Below are 14,533 nucleotides of genomic sequence, written 5' to 3' on the forward strand. Positions count from 1 at the left end.
TGCCTCGGCCATGGGGGTCCCTGTGCAGCCCTAAAATTAGGAATCGACCTAGGAGGGCTGGACACCGACATCCCCACCCCCTGCAGCATTATTCCGCGGGAAGCTCCAATTTCAAAGCACCGGGACAGGCGGGCGAGACCCTCTGCAAGTCCCCCCGCATCGCGGCCACAAGCGCAGCGAGTTTTCCCGTCCTCATCCTCCTCCCCATGCTGGCTGGGGCGGGGGGGTGACTGCGTGCGCTCCCCAAAATTCCTCTCCCTCCGTTTCTGTTCCGTGCTACCCGCCCTTTTTTTGCCTGCTTTTCCCTGTTTGCGCCGGGGCAGCACCATCACGTGAGACCGGGCCCGGCTGGCCGCGGCTGCCGGGGGCGCGCCGGTGTCGGGGGGGCCCGGCCCGCACCCCCAGCCCCGACCTTTGCCCCACATCCCTTCCCCAAATTGGGGGCTGGAATTGGGGGGGGTTGGTTTGCAGGAGGCGGCGCTCGCTCGCTCTCGCTCCCCCCGGATTTATTTTTTTTTCCCTGCGGTTGTTCGGGGAGGTGGAGCCTGGGGCCACCCCCGCGGGCAGGTGCCGGATGGCGGCGGGGACCCTCGCCCCCCGCCCTCCCGACTCGCTGCAGGAATTCCAGTACCCCCCCCAAAACAGCCCCCCGGCCGGGGGGGTGCCCCCGGCCACCGACCTGGTGCTGGGGGCCACGGCCGGGTGCTTGGCCTGCTTCCTCACCAACCCGCTGGAGGTGGTGAAGACGCGGCTGCAGCTGCAGGGCGAGCTGCAGCCCCCGGGCACGTACCCGCGGCCCTACCGCGGGGTGCTGCGGGCGGCCGTGGCCGTGTGCCGGGCGGACGGGCTGCGGGGGCTGCAGAAGGGACTGGCGGCCGGGCTGCTCTACCAGGGGCTCATGAACGGCGTCCGCTTCTACTGCTATTCCCACGCCGAGGACGCCGGCTGGACCGGGTATCCCGGCGGGACCGTGGCCGCCGGGGCCGTGGCCGGGGCGGTGGGAGCCATCGTGGGCAGCCCCGCGTACCTGGTGAGTGCTGCTCCGCTCCAAAGGCCGTGGGGTGTGGAGGGGGGTGTTTTGGGGACCCCCCCAAAAGGTTCGGCATCTTGGCTGCATCCTATAAACACTGGCTTGGTGCATTCTCTCTTCCCCTGCCCCCCCCTCCCCAAAACAAAAGTGGGGCTGTGCTGTGCATGCTCTCCCCCTGCTTTCTCCCCCAACCCCCCCTCAGGAAACCAACAGAGAACTCCCCCATAAGGACACTACCCCAAAAGAAATTGCGGGGGTTTGCCCCCCTTCCCATTTTAGAGGGTTTCCCCGTTTTTTTGGGGTTGCAGAGCTTCAGCAGTGAGTGTTTGCAGGGTCTCTTTGCCCGGGGAGAGAGGGGTAAAAGGAACGGGATTCAAAGTCTGGAGTTACCACTTGGCCACTCAGCTGTGTCCCCCACGTCTGTCGGAGGGGCTGAAACTTCCCCTCAAAATCTGCCGAGAAGATGGGGGGACCCTTGCTGGTCCCAGCGGGGCATTGGAGGGTTTTGTCACCTGGCATTGTCCCCCCAAGGTCAAGACCCACCTCCAAGCCCAGACACTGTCAGCCATGGCCGTGGGCCACCAGCACAACCATGAGGTGAGCAGGGACAAGGTTGGGCTGGGGGGACACAGAGGGTTTGGTGGCACCTTGTCTGTGCACGCTCCGGGCCCCAGCGGGGACCATGCTATTTTGGTCAGCAGGAATTTAAAGCTGTTGTTTGCCTGCTTGGCCCCGTAATGATGCTAAAAATAACAGTGCGAGAACAGAGGGGGTGTGACAGGCACGTGGGATTGCAATACCGAATCCAGAGAATCCAGACCCCCGGGATCTCTCCAAAGCCCATAGTGGCTTCATGTCACCAAAGTCCAGCAGGGATGAGATATTTTGCCAGGGTGGGAAGTTTTGGCCAGATGGGATGCACCGTTCCTATTTTTCCCATTTTTCCCCAATTTCCTCTCTTCCCCAGAGCATCTCCGCCGCTTTCAAGAGCATCTACCAGCAGCACGGGGTGCCGGGGCTGTGGCGGGGGGTGACGGGCGCCGTGCCCCGCGTGGCCGTGGGCTCGGCCGTGCAGCTCGCCACCTTCGCCTCCGCCAAGGACTGGGTCTGCAAGCGCCAGGTGAGCGGGACGCGTGCCGGACCCGGCCGCCTCCGGCCCCCGTGCTCCCCGGCATTGTTGGGAAGAGCTGATGCCGGCGCTTCCCGCAGTGGTTCAGGAAGGGCAGCTGGGCGGCCGTGCTGGCGGGGGGCATGGTGAGTGGTGTGGCTGTGGCTGTGACAATGACACCTTTTGACGTGATCAGCACGCGTCTCTACAACCAGCCGGTGGACGCCGACGGCACGGTAAGGTCGTTCCGGATACGGCTCAGGGGACGCGCGGCTTTTCCCATCCGGCAGGGGTGCAGGGCTGGCTCCTCTCTCCCCAGGGCAAGCTCTACCGAGGTTTTTTGGATTGTATCCTGCAAATCTCCAGCAAAGAGGGGCTGCTGGGCTTGTACAAGGGCATCGGCGCCGTCTACCTCCGCCTCGGCCCCCACACCGTCCTCAGCCTCTTCTTCTGGGACAAGCTCAGGAACATGGTTCAGCACTAGCAGCCCCCAGGGCTGCAGGACAGACTCCTGCCACCACCACCGATGTTAATAAAGAGGTTTTTCTATTTTTTGTGTTGTCTTGGGGTCTTTGGGGTGGTGCAGATGGCGGGGCAGGACCTGAAATGCTGCGATGCCTCAGGGTGGAGAGGAGAATGGCAATGCCGGCGTGGGGGGAGGTTAAAGGTTCTGGTGGTGCCTGAGCCCCTCCATGTGCGTCACATCCCTCTTCTCCTAATTTTCACCTCCAAGGGGCAGCTGGAGTTCATCTTGCCTGGCCGGGGCTCCAGCTGCCCCGGCTTGCCCCAATAATGATTTACTAGCCGGGGGGGCCACTCCCCGCCTCCGCCCCGCGGACCTTGGAGCCGGGGCCTGGCTACACTGTGGCTCCTCTCTATCGAAATGTTTTCCCTGGGGTCCTGGCTCCCGGAGTTGCCCGGGCTGGCGTGGGGCTGGGCACTGCTGGATGCGCTGCTGCAAGGTGAGATCCCGAGGGTGGTGTGGGGACAGCCCAGGGGATGCCAGTGACCCACTGCTGCCTTTCCCCACAGGGCTGGTGGGTGCCTGCGCCGTCTCGGTGCTCTGCAGCCTCCTGAAGGTTTATCTCTACATCCAGTGTGCGAAGTAAGCGCCAGCCCTTTGTCCCCTCTGGGGGGGAAGGCTGTTTTTGGGGATTTTGGGATCTGCTGTTGGGCCGTGGCTCTTGGCACCGAGGTGCACGGGGCAGGGGCTGCAGCCTCGGCTGTACAGCACAGAGGGGGATGTCACTAAGGCTTGTCACCCCGTTTTGGGTGACATCCCCCCTGCTGTCCCCAGCAACCCCGAGAGGCAGGCGGAGAAGGAGGCGATGGCGGCGCGGCGGCCGCTGCTGGAGCCGCTGCACGTGCTGGTGCTGACCGCCGTCCTGGCCCTGGTGGGCTCCCGCGTGGCCGCGCTGGTGGTGCTGGAGTTCTCCCTGCGCGCCGTCTCCACCACCCTCTCCCTTGGCAAGGTGAGACAGCATGGGGGAAACTGAGGCACCGTGGGGAATGGTGCGGATGGAGCTGGGAAACTGGGGGTTTGCTCAGCACCCAGTGGAGGAGCTGTGGGTGGAGGGGGCCATGGGTCCCCCTGCACCTCAGCCAGGTGTCCCCAGGTGGGCAAGAGGCTAAGTGGGCACAGGGCAGTGCCTGTCCCCTGTGCTGGCACTGCTGGGACACCTCAATTTTTGGGACAGTTCTGGGACCTCTGTGGCTGGAGTGTGTCCAGAGATGGAAACAGTGGTGGGAAAGGGGCTGGAGCACCAGGAGGGGCTGAGGCAGCTGGAAAGGGGCTCAGCCTGGAGAAAAGGAGGCTGAGGGGAGCCCTTCTGGCTCTGCACAGCTCCTGCCAGGAGGGGACAGCCCGGGGGTGTCAGGCTGTGCTCCAGGGAACAGGGACAGGAGGAGAGGGAACGGCCTCAGGCTGGGCCAGGAAGGGTTTAGATTGGATATTGGGAAAAATCCTTTGTGGGAAGGGTGCTCGGGCACTGGCACAGGCTACCAAGGGCAGTGCTGGAGTCATGGTCCCAGGAAGGATTCAACAAGTGTTTGCATGAGGCACTTGGGGACATGATTAGAGGTGAACTCAGCAGTGCTAGGGGAACAGTTGGGCTCGTTATCTTGGAGGCCTTTTCCAGCCTCGCCGATTCCATGATTCCATGCCCCCCCCGCTGCTTTGCAGGGCGCGCACAGCAGCCAGCTCTACCTGCTGTGCCAGTACTCGCTGGGCTGCGGGATGTCCTGCGGCCTCACCTTCCTGCTGGAGGGGGCTCCGCACCGCAGCTGCAACCTGGCGCTGGCGGCGGGGCTGGCGGGGCTGCTGGCGCTGCACGCCCGGCGCCTGGCCCGGCACGTCTGTGCCCTGTACGAGCTGCACAGCCGGCAGCGCTACTGCGGCGTCTGCATCCTGCTGCTGGCCGCGGGGCACGGCATCCCGCGCCTGCTGCGCAGCGCCCTGGGCCTCGCCTTCGCCGTGGCCGACCTGGCCGCCGTGCAGCTCATCAACCGCGACTTCCTCTCCACGGGCGAGGCCGTGCGCTTCTGGACCCCGCTGGGCATCTGCTACACCCTGCTGGTGGTCTACATGCAGGGTGGGTGGCGCTGGCCCGGCACGGGGGGCTCTGAGGGGCGTCTGGGATGTACTCGGGGTGTGTGGGGCACTGGGGGCCACCTGAGGCTGTATAGGGGCAGATGGGGGGGTCCTGGGGGTGTATGCAGGGTATATGGGATGTGCAGGGGGTCCTCAGGCTGTAGAGGTGATATGTATAGTACAGGCTGGGGGTGTACAGGGCTGTGTGGAGGGTCCTGGGGGGCTGTAGACAGTATGTGGTACATTCTGGGGGTGTATAGAGGCAGATGTGGGGGGTCCTGGGGGTGTATGCAGAGTATTTGGGATATGCAGGGGGTCCTGAGGCTGTATGGATGGTATATATGGTACATTCTGGGGGTGTAGAGGGGTATGTGTAGTGTTCTGGAGGTCTGTAGGGGATATATGGTACATTCTGGGGGTCTGTGGGGAGTATATGGTACATTCTGGGGGTGTACGGGGTATGTGGGGTGTCCTGGGGGTCTGTAGGGAGTATATGGTACATTCTGGAGGTGTACAGGGGTATGTGGGGGGTCCTGGGGGTCTGTGGGAAGTATATGGTACATTCTGGGGGTGTAGAGGGGTATGTGTAGTGTTCTGGAGGTCTGTAGGGGATATATGGTACATTCTGGGGGTCTGTGGGGAGTATATGGTACATTCTGGGGGTGTCAGGGGTATGTGGGGTGTCCTGGGGGTCTGTAGGGAGTATATGGTACATTCTGGAGGTGTACAGGGGTATGTGGGGGGTCCTGGGGGTCTGTGGGAAGTATATGGTACATTCTGGGGGTCTGTGGGGAGTATATATGGTACATTCTGAGGGTGTACAGGAGTATGTGGGGTGTCCTGGGTGTCTGTAGGGGATGTGTGTATATATCCTGGGTGTACACAGAGGGTACTGGGGTGTACAGAGAGTACATAGGACGTCCTGGGGGTACCTGGGGCACCCTGGGACTGTACAGGGGGTACATGGGATGTACTGGGGGTGTATAGGGGCTACACGGGCTGTACGTGAAGCCCCCCCATGCTTGGTGTCCCCGCGGTGGCTCTGCAATGCCGTGTCCTCGCAGAGGAGTCCCGGCACAGCACGGGCAGGGGGCCGGCGTTCCGGACCATCGTGGTGCGGATGGGCGGCCTCTTCATCCTCCTCCTCACCGTGGGCCGATGGACGGACATCCTGCACGTCTTCGTGTCGCTGCTGGGGGAGCTCTGGTGCCTGCTGCGCTCCGGGGTGCTGCTGGAGTCCTGCTGCAGGCAGGTGAGAGGGGGACACCCCGTGCCACGGGGGTCGGGGCTGGCGGCAGCCCCGGGGCTGTGGTGAGAAGCTTTTGGGCTCCTCTCTTCCATCCCGCACAGGATTCTGCCCAGCAGCCCGGCGCGGCCACTGTGTCGGGATCCGGATCGGGGGAGACGTCCCGATGAGCCGCGGGGTGGAACCCGACAGCAGAAACTCAGGGTGGCCTCGCTGGGCACCCCAGAGTCCCCCAGCACACATCCCCCATGGGGACCATGGAAAAAGGGCTCCTGGAAGGCGTCCAACCCCATCCTGTGGGATGGAGGAGGTCGGGGAGGGCTCGCGTTGCCTCTGGTTTTGGGGGGACCCCGTGAGGTTGCAGCACTGCTGGGGTTTGTTCTCTGGTCCCAGTGGGACTGTGGGATGCTGATGGATGTCCCATCGTTGCTGGCAGCTGGGCCACACTGTCAGGGGCCTCCAGGGGGTTATAAATCTCGGAAAATAAAGGCTTTTTATCAGCAAAATCTATGGGCAGAGCAAGCTGGGGTCCCATTGTGCTGAGAAGGCACTTGGGATATTGGCTGTGCAGCTTTTTGAGGGAAATGGGTAGAGTTCCTCCTTGGGAAGGGAAACTGAGGCACAGAGTGGGGTGACCCTCTGGCTGGGAGGTGGCCCTGTGCCTCAGTTTCCCCCACCTGCAGCCCGCTGTGCTGTGGTAGGGGACACCAGGCCCTGTGAAGGTGGGGTGCAGTGTGGGGAGGGGGGTTCTGGCTGCCTGGGCATGGACCCCCAGTGCAGGGGTAGAGGGAGCAGGAGGGGGTCTGGGGGGGATTTATGTAGGGATTTATGGGGCATGCTGGGGCTCTAGAGGGGCACATGGGTGTCCTGGTGGGGGCACAGAAGAAACATGGAGCATTTTGGGGATGGAGCTGTGTGGGGGTAACTGGGGCTGATTGGAGGATAGAGGTTATCCTGGGGTATATGGAGCTATATTGGGTACAGCTGTATTGGGGTACACAGGCACCCCGGGGTGTATGGGGGGCTCACGGGGCACCCCTTGGGGTTGGGTGCCCTGAGGGTGTGTGGGGGTCCATGGGAAAACCTGGGAGGGGGCAATCCCAGAGCATAAAGGGCACTCACGGGGCCATGGGTCACCCTGGGTAGAGGGGGCACCCATGGAGCACTTTGGGGAGCGCGGGGCAGCCGGGGGTGAATGGGGCACCCTAAGGACACGTGCCCCCCTCTTCCTCCGCCCGGGGCTGTGGGGCAGGCAGGGGGGAGGAGGAAGAGAGGTGGAAGAGGAGGAGGAGGAGGGAGGAAGGGGCGGTGATGCCGGGCGGCTCTGCCTTCCCGCTGCCCCCGCCGCGCCCGCGGAGCGCACGGAGGGACCCGCACCGGCTCCCCAGGTAGGGGACAGGGACGGGGACAGGGTCACCCCCCGTGGGGCTGCAGGGCCACCTCCGGGCAGGCGACACCCCTCCTCCCCGGCAAAGAACCTCGCCCGCAAGGTACGATCGCCCCAGGTAGGGAACACGGGCCACCCTCAGGTAGGGACCACCCCAGGTGTGGGACTGGGACATCCCCCCAGGAGGGGACAGGGGACACCCCAATATGGGACACGGGACCCCCCACGTGATGGGATAAGGACCGCAGTCACCCCGGGATGAGACAAGGGGACCAAGAGCCACCCCCAAGGAGGGGACCGGGGACTCTCCCTGGGAGGGAATGGGGGTCCCCAGGCAGGGGGACACGGTGGGGCCACTGCTCCATAGGGGACGGGGCACTGCCAGGTAGGGGACAGGGAGGTGGGGGGCTGCAGGGCGGGACACAGGGGATGCCGGGGGCTGCAAGGCCACCCCCCAGGTGAGGGACAAGAGGACAGCGGGACCACTCGGGGTGGGGGAAGATAGGACACCAAGAGTTGTGTACCCCCATCCCATCCCTTTTTCCTTGGGCGTCCTCGGAGCACCCTCTGAGAGGTCCCTGGGGCAGGGGACAGAGTTGAGGTGCAGCTCTAGAGGGCTGTGTCCCATCCCAGTTTTGGGGGTTGTGGGGATGCCCCATAAGTGGCCCTATCCCCTCAAATCCCACCTGAGCTTCCATTCCCAGGAGATTTCAGGGAAACCAGGGGGGTTCCTTTCCAGTGTGGCTTTGGCCACCCCAAACTAGGATGGAGCTGCATGGGGAGGGGGGACCCCCATTAATGCACCCCCCGATGGCCCCGGGCCGGGGGGATCTCGGGGGTGCCGCCCCGGGGCTGCCGGGATCCCGTCAGCCCCGGCACAAAGAGGAATGCGATGAGCACATGGTTCCCATTAACCCCGGAGAATTTTTTTTCTTTTTTTAGGCTGCTTTTTTCTTTTCTTTCTTCTTTTTTTTTTACGATCTTTTCTTTTTCCCCCAGTTTTCCGCAGCTCTGCTGGGCAGGAGGAAAGCGGCGGCTGCGGCGGGTGAGGAGCCGGGCGAAGGCCGGTAGCGCCGGTAGCCGGCGGGGAGGGAGGGAAAGAGGGAGCGAAGTGCTCCGGGTTCTTTTTTTTTTTTTATTTTTTTAGGTTGCTTTTTTCTTTTCTTTCTTCTTTTTTTTTTACGATCTTTTCTTTTTCCCCCAGTTTTCCGCAGCTCTGCTGGGCAGGAGGAAAGCGGCGGCTGCGGCGGGTGAGGAGCTGGGCGAAGGCCGGTAGCGCCGGTAGCCGGCGGGGAGGGAGGGAAAGAGGGAGCGAAGTGCTCCGGGTTCTTTTTCCTCTTTAATCCCTTCCCTGCTTGAGTCAGAGGCTGAAGTCATCGGCAGGAATATCTCGAAGCTTTTCGCCCACCTCGGGGAGTCTGTCTGCCCCTCAAAGAATGTGCTGACCCCTGTGAGTGGGATTTTGGGGGAGCAGAGCTGCATGAGACCAGGAACTCATCACACAGGTATTTTTCAAGCTGCTGATTCACCTCAGGGATGAATTCTGCCTCACCAACACAGCACCCTGACTAAAGCCTCAGAGTTCTCCCCCCCAGTTTATTCCATTTGGGAAGGGGAAGCTTCGCCCCAGCTGCTTTTCCCCTTGGGAAGTTGGATAAACAGCCCTTTTCCTTCCTGAGCAGGGTTTCTAGGGGTCGGGTGCATCCTGCCTGTGCTGCCGGGTGCTGCTCGGAGGACGTGTCAGTGTTGGGGACGTGGTGATTCACAGCACCACACCTCACTTTTCCCACCTGGAAAATAAAAGGGGGTATGTGCAGAGCTGGAAGTGATTAGCAGGGAATTGGGGGTAAGGAAGGAGGGAGTGGGGATGTAGAAAGATTTCAAAAAAGGGGTTGCAAAAGCAAAATCCTATAGCTGTTTTTTCAAAGGAAAGGTACGTACTTCCTGCTGCCCATAGGGAGTTTAATCCCAGGTGGGTGGGAGCAATAAGAGGAAATACAGGGGATGCAAATGCTTATGAGAAGGTGGGATTTGGCCACAGAGGTGTGCAAATGGGAGCTATCAGCTGCTGCCTCGCCAGGACTCTGTACCCTGTGTCCTCCCAGGCATGAGACCATTTATTGCTGTGACGTGGGACAGGACGCTCGTTCCTTCTCCCTTTCCAGGAGGAGGGAGGCAGGTTGATGCTGAAGGGCAGCACGGCTGAAGGAGCTGCTAGTGTGCCTGAAAGTTTTACTCTCTTTCTTTTTTATTTTCCCCAGAATCAACCCCTGATCTGGCCCTTCCACGGCTTCAGCGATGTTGCCAGGGAAAGCAGAGAAAAGAATTGCTTCATCCATCTTCATCACCCTCGTGCCACCACGGAGGGACGTGGCCACCAAGGAGAAAACCCAACGGGAGCCGCAGCCAGGTGGTGCCGAGGTCCCTGGCACCCAACAGCCCCAGATCCTGCTGTCACCCCCCACATTGCCCAACGGAGGTGAGGGGTGTCCATGGGGGCTGGAGCGGTGTGGAGGCTGTGGAGATGCTTTGCTAAAGGATGCGCGTGAGGAAGGGGATGTGGGGGTATTTTTTAGGGGGATATTCCCCCAATCCCTGCAAACATCCTGGCATGGATCCGGCTCCTGGGGACGGGCTGTGTTTGCTCTCCATTGCTGGGTGCTTATCGGTGCTGTTTGTCCCCTCCTGCTTCAGTGGCGTTTGCTTTTGGGGCAGGTCAGCGAGCGCTGCTGCAAAGCTGTTGGGGTGTTATTGTGACAGGACGTTATTGTGATGGGATGTTACTGGACATTATTGATCCCCTGAACCCCCCACATCTGTCTGTTGCTGCAGAAACCCACCCGGTGGCCCCTGTACCTGCATCCCCACCAGTCCTGCCCCTCTCTGAAGTGCCCCAGCCCTTGTCCGTGGAGCCCCTGGGTCTGGCACTGCAGCAACTGGACCTTGCAGCACCTTCCACTCTCCAGGTGAGGATAACAGAGTGCAGTCCCCCCAGTGCCTCAGTTTCCCCACCTGTGGGGTATAACTAACATGGCTTTGCCCTTCCCCATTTGCCAGGCCCCTTCCACCTTCCCTGCTGAATTGAAGCCACCCGCATTTTCCCAGGAGCAAGCAGGCAAGCGGCAGTGGCAGGATGTGAATGGTGACCCGGAGAGGGACAGCTCCAGAGGTAAGGGTGACCCAGCTGTGCATGGGCTCATCCCCACTTAGGGAAACTGAGGCACACAGCTCCCAGCCGCTCTCCCTCTTCTTGCAGACATCTGTGCCTTCTGCCACAAAGCGCTGGGGCCCCGGGAGCCGACGGTGGAGGCGATGCGGAAGCAGTACCACCCTGCCTGCTTCACCTGCCGCACGTGCCGCCGACTCCTGGCTGGGCAGCGCTTCTTCCAGAGAGACGGGTGCCCCACGTGTGACACCTGCTTCCAGGTACCCGTCCTCCTTCGGGGAAAACCGGCACCCTCAGAACATCCCTTGGGGCGCGGGCTGTGTCTCATGGCGCACGTTCCCTAAATTCCAGGCCACGCTGGAGAAATGTGCCAAGTGCCAGGGGCTGATCACAGAGCACATTGTCCGTGCTCTGGGCAAGGGCTACCACCCCAGCTGCTTCTCCTGCGCTGCCTGCGGCCGGGCCATTGGCACGGAGAGCTTCGCCGTGGACGAGCAGGGTGACGTGTACTGCGTGCCCGACTACTACAGGTTGGCCACGGGAAGGGTGTCCCACGCGGGGAGCTGGGTTTGGTTCATCCCCGTCACCCCGCGGGGCTCACGCTGCCCCCGTTGGTTTCCATCAGGAAATACGCTGCGGTGTGCAGTGCCTGCGAGCGCCCCATTGTCCCCCGTGAGGACGAGGACACCTACAAGATCGAGTGCCTGGGACGCAGCTTCCATGAGAGCTGCTACCGCTGCGAGGTACAGCCCTGGGGGCTGGGGGGCCCCCAGAGCCGAGGGGGTGGCACTGAGCCTTGGCTGAGCATGGACACAAGGATGGCAGCACCCACTGCTGGTTTTTAGACCCCAGTTTATCTTACAAATAATGGGGATGGGGAAAATAAATAAATTGGGAGGTGGTGAGATGATGATGTGTTTGGAGAACTTCAGCTTTGCGTGCTTTTGATGTAGTTTGTCACTTTTTCGGAGTGCTGGTGGGTTTTGCAGGGAAAATAGGATGTAAAACCCCTAAAAGGTGGCTTCCTTTTCCCCTCTTGCCCCCAGATCTGCAGGATGCCCCTGTCGCCAGAGCTGACAGAGAACGGGTGCTACCCTCTGGACAATCACCTCCTCTGCAAGTCCTGCCACATCCACTGGCGCAACGAGTCGTCCTGCTGAGACCCTGCACCTCATCAACCCTTCCAGTGCCAGGCAACAAAAAGGGGGTGCCCACAGTGGGATGCGCCCCATGGCTGACCCTGGGTGCCTGCTGCACCCCCAAATTACTGCAGAACTGGGTTTTCATCACCAAAATGTCCCCAGGACCCTGACCTGGCGGGCTGGGGGGTGAAAAATTGTGGATATGTCCCAGCACAGCTCTGTGCTCATAATGAATATAAAATGCCCTGAAAGAGCAGCAATGAGGAGTGGAGGTTTTATTCCTCATTTCTTTTTCTAAACTCCTTTTTCCAAAGGCCAGTTTGGTTTTCTTGGGTGGTGTTTCTTCTTGAGCTTCCTTGGGGTTTCACTGAAATGTTTCTCTCTGTGGAGAGCGGGCACTGATTTAGTTAATCTCAGTAAAATAAAACCCCGAGTTTAAAAATTCTCATTCCTTTCATCCACCCTGCATTCCAAACCTATCAACTTCAAGTTTAAAAATAAGGGAAAAAAGCCGGTTTTAGATTTTCTAGACGTGGTGAGAGTTGATCCACAACTCAGGTCCATAAAAGTTGATTTTAGAGTGTAGCAATGTGGCAGATGCTGCTGTCACCCGGAGAAGAGCCGAGTGTTGTTTTTTGGGGTGTATATGGGATCTGGCGATGTTTCATGGAGTTGATGAAAGGAGTTTTGGTGTGGTTTGGGTTTGTTTTTTGCTGACTATCTATCCCGGAGCCGGCAGAGGGCAGCCGGAGCACAGATTCCTCCATCAGGCAGCAAAGCTTCAACTAAAACGGGACTGGGAAAGACGGACAGCCCGCTTTCTGCATATTATCCGAGATTATAGCGCTCTGCCTGTGGAAGCTTTTTGATCTCCTCTCAGTCCAGGCCTCAAACCAGCAGAAATTAGACCATTTCTCTGCGTGCCCAACATCTGCACAACCGATGTTGCCAGTGCTTAGTGGTTTTTTTTGCGAGGGCGTTGCAAACCAGGCGGAGAAACTTTTTAACTTTCTTTTTAACTGAAAGTGTTTAAAAAACCACAAATCAATAGCAGAAAATAGCAAGAGCATGTGAGATGATGTTTAATGCTTTCCTGATGGAAAATGGGAGCTGTAAACAAAGAAAACAACCACCAGACTAGCAGCTCCTAGATCACATACAACATCTCCAGCGTGTGCTGTGTTTATGAGTGAAGGGGTTAATGATGGTTAATTAATCACATCAATAGCTATTTCCTGGTGACTCTTCCCTGTCTACAAACCTGATTACTCAGTGTTTGTTAATGAGCATCTCTGGGCCATCAATCAGGTCACAACTTGCTTTAAAGGTATTTATAAATAAGTTGTGGTCTGTCCCAGTCACGTAAGTTGGTGGCTTTGGGTCCAGTTGGGTGGGAACTCCTTGTTCCATGCCAAGGAATTCCTGTGCTCCAAGTCAGCTCTCACTTTCCAAAGCTTCTTGCACTGTGAGGAAAATCTGGCATCAAAATAATGCTAAAAAAGTAAAAGGATGTGGCAGTGGCCAAAAGGAGCAGAAAAAAAGAAGGCTCAGAGGGCAAAGGGCTGCTTGTTTTTTGTAATATGGATATTTTTCCACTCAAGGTTTTTGGGGAGGATGGAAGTGCAACGCTGAGTGTTTTGGATGTGTTATTGCAAGTTGCACTACCCTTCCACAGGGGAATGGTGGGAAGGAGCTGGGTATTTCCCCCTTGGAGCCTTCCAGGATGGGCTGTTGGCACTGGGACTGCAGAATTTTTGGCTGCAGACAGGCAGGGAAATGCTTTTATTTACAGGCAGCCTTGGAGAAGGTCCTGGAAAGCAAGGAGAAAGGAAAGGCACCACTGGAGAGTTTGGCAGCATGGTGAAGGGATGTGGTGTGGTCAGTTTTGATGTGGTATTTCAGGAGTGGAGGGTGACAAGGAACAGGGATACATGGACACAGGTAAGAGGACAAAAAGGCTGATTTAAGGCATTTTCTTCCCAGATAAAGGGAGAAGCACTATGAGCTGAGGCGTGGGGAGCATTGCTTTGCCTGAAAAGCACAGCCCCGTGTTTTCCCTTGGGAGGAGCTCGAGGAATTCTGAGCCTCATGCAGGAGCTCCTGCAGGAGCTGGATCCTGTCCCGCTGCCGAGCAAACCCAGATCATCTGCAGTGGCTCAGCCTGTCCTTGGGCTCCTCACCCCGTCATGAGCACTTCTGCAAGCACCCAGGTCTGCAGAAATAAACCAATCACACATCCTGCCTTGAACAATAACATTTTGGGGGGCCGGGCCCACCTTGGACCACCCAGGTGTAATCCCCACTCCAAGTCCCTCCTCTTGTCCCTGTGGCAGTGGCAAAGGGCAGAGAGGATGGCAGCGCTCTGCATGGCTCCAGCCCTTCCCTTGGCTGCTGCAATCAGCTCTTGCAATCCCTCTTGGCAGGCAGAGGAGAGCGGGAAGGACCTGGCTGCCTTCCAAAGAGCAGCAAATGCAAATATTTCCTCACTTCAGGCTGGGTGCGGCCCGCGGATAAAATTTCCTTGGGCTTTCCCAGCAAAGGCATCCGATCTCTCGCTCTGCTGCAAGGCCAACTTGCTCCCAGGAATACAACCATGTGTCCCATAAAAAAAGCCTAAAGGTTATCTTTTTATGACTCAAAGGACAGCCTGGTTTTTAAAAAGAGGTTTTAAAGTGAAGAAGGAGCTGCCATGCACAGTGGTTTTAAATCAGTGGTTAAAGTGTTGCTTCATGGAAAAAAGTACCAACCTTTTTGCAGGTTTATTTGGAAATGGAAGATTTGTAGTGTGGTGCAAGGAAACTGGGATGATAAAGGGGCTCGAAAAGGTGCTGGGAGCAAGGTTGGGTACTGGCGATGGATTTTCT

The 14,533-nt window shown here is 59.0% G+C and overlaps 3 protein-coding genes across 10 annotated transcripts; all 3 read left to right on the plus strand.

Annotated features, from left to right (window-relative positions):
- The first annotated feature begins 320 nt into the window (after positions 1–320).
- On the plus strand, positions 321–2,679 carry SLC25A34 (solute carrier family 25 member 34). Of its 2 annotated transcripts, XM_039697571.1 has the most exons (5): positions 330–1,030; positions 1,562–1,627; positions 1,998–2,150; positions 2,240–2,374; positions 2,458–2,679. In XM_039697571.1, exons 1-5 carry the CDS (start codon positions 575–577, stop codon positions 2,620–2,622), a joined length of 975 nt encoding a protein of 324 aa, XP_039553505.1. In that variant the 5' UTR covers positions 330–574; the 3' UTR covers positions 2,623–2,679. The 2 variants fall into 2 exon arrangements, with proteins under 2 accessions (XP_039553506.1, XP_039553505.1); XM_039697572.1 differs by lacking the exon at positions 1,562–1,627 and having other exon boundaries at positions 321–1,030; positions 2,458–2,678.
- TMEM82 (transmembrane protein 82) lies at positions 2,537–6,480 on the plus strand. 4 transcript variants are annotated; one of them, XM_039697562.1, is made up of 6 exons: positions 2,537–2,678; positions 2,872–3,243; positions 3,436–3,610; positions 4,321–4,729; positions 5,793–5,980; positions 6,079–6,480. In XM_039697562.1, the coding sequence occupies exons 1-6, from the start codon at positions 2,665–2,667 to the stop codon at positions 6,142–6,144; spliced, it is 1,224 nt and encodes a 407-aa protein (XP_039553496.1). In that variant the 5' UTR covers positions 2,537–2,664; the 3' UTR covers positions 6,145–6,480. The 4 variants fall into 4 exon arrangements, with proteins under 4 accessions (XP_039553496.1, XP_039553499.1, XP_039553498.1 ...); XM_039697565.1 differs by having other exon boundaries at positions 2,611–2,678; positions 3,171–3,243; XM_039697563.1 differs by lacking the exon at positions 2,537–2,678 and having other exon boundaries at positions 2,960–3,100; positions 3,171–3,243.
- A 2,010-nt stretch (positions 6,481–8,490) lies between these two features.
- On the plus strand, positions 8,491–14,448 carry FBLIM1 (filamin binding LIM protein 1). Of its 4 annotated transcripts, XM_039697568.1 has the most exons (10): positions 8,491–8,611; positions 8,726–8,866; positions 9,041–9,168; positions 9,623–9,840; positions 10,194–10,327; positions 10,419–10,530; positions 10,618–10,787; positions 10,879–11,057; positions 11,153–11,270; positions 11,574–14,448. In XM_039697568.1, exons 4-10 carry the CDS (start codon positions 9,660–9,662, stop codon positions 11,685–11,687), a joined length of 1,008 nt encoding a protein of 335 aa, XP_039553502.1. In that variant the 5' UTR covers positions 8,491–8,611; positions 8,726–8,866; positions 9,041–9,168; positions 9,623–9,659; the 3' UTR covers positions 11,688–14,448. The 4 variants fall into 4 exon arrangements, with proteins under 4 accessions (XP_039553502.1, XP_039553503.1, XP_039553500.1 ...); XM_039697566.1 differs by having other exon boundaries at positions 8,514–8,866; XM_039697567.1 differs by having other exon boundaries at positions 8,514–8,866; positions 9,044–9,168.
- Positions 14,449–14,533: the final 85 nt, after the last annotated feature.

This window comes from Passer montanus, unplaced genomic scaffold (assembly GCF_014805655.1).
Source record: "Passer montanus isolate IOZ18808 unplaced genomic scaffold, ASM1480565v1 scaffold118, whole genome shotgun sequence".
In the NCBI taxonomy this organism is placed as follows: domain Eukaryota; kingdom Metazoa; phylum Chordata; class Aves; order Passeriformes; family Passeridae; genus Passer; species Passer montanus.

What these genes read in the sequence shown, in the direction of transcription:
- SLC25A34 (XM_039697571.1), top strand. Translation starts at nt 575, where the DNA reads ATGGCGGCGGGGACCCTCGCCCCCCGCCCTCCCGACTCGCTGCAGGAA. An exon ending in ACTGGGTCTGCAAGCGCCAG is followed by an intron (nt 2,151 to 2,239) that starts GTGAGCGGGACG and finishes CGCTTCCCGCAG; the next exon opens with TGGTTCAGGAAGGGCAGCTG. An exon ending in CGGTGGACGCCGACGGCACG is followed by an intron (nt 2,375 to 2,457) that starts GTAAGGTCGTTC and finishes CTCTCTCCCCAG; the next exon opens with GGCAAGCTCTACCGAGGTTT.
- TMEM82 (XM_039697562.1), top strand. An exon ending in CCACCCTCTCCCTTGGCAAG is followed by an intron (nt 3,611 to 4,320) that starts GTGAGACAGCAT and finishes GCTGCTTTGCAG; the next exon opens with GGCGCGCACAGCAGCCAGCT. An exon ending in GCTGGTGGTCTACATGCAGG is followed by an intron (nt 4,730 to 5,792) that starts GTGGGTGGCGCT and finishes GTGTCCTCGCAG; the next exon opens with AGGAGTCCCGGCACAGCACG.
- FBLIM1 (XM_039697568.1), top strand. Translation starts at nt 9,660, where the DNA reads ATGTTGCCAGGGAAAGCAGAGAAAAGAATTGCTTCATCCATCTTCATC. An exon ending in CAGCACCTTCCACTCTCCAG is followed by an intron (nt 10,328 to 10,418) that starts GTGAGGATAACA and finishes CCCATTTGCCAG; the next exon opens with GCCCCTTCCACCTTCCCTGC. An exon ending in CGTGTGACACCTGCTTCCAG is followed by an intron (nt 10,788 to 10,878) that starts GTACCCGTCCTC and finishes CCTAAATTCCAG; the next exon opens with GCCACGCTGGAGAAATGTGC.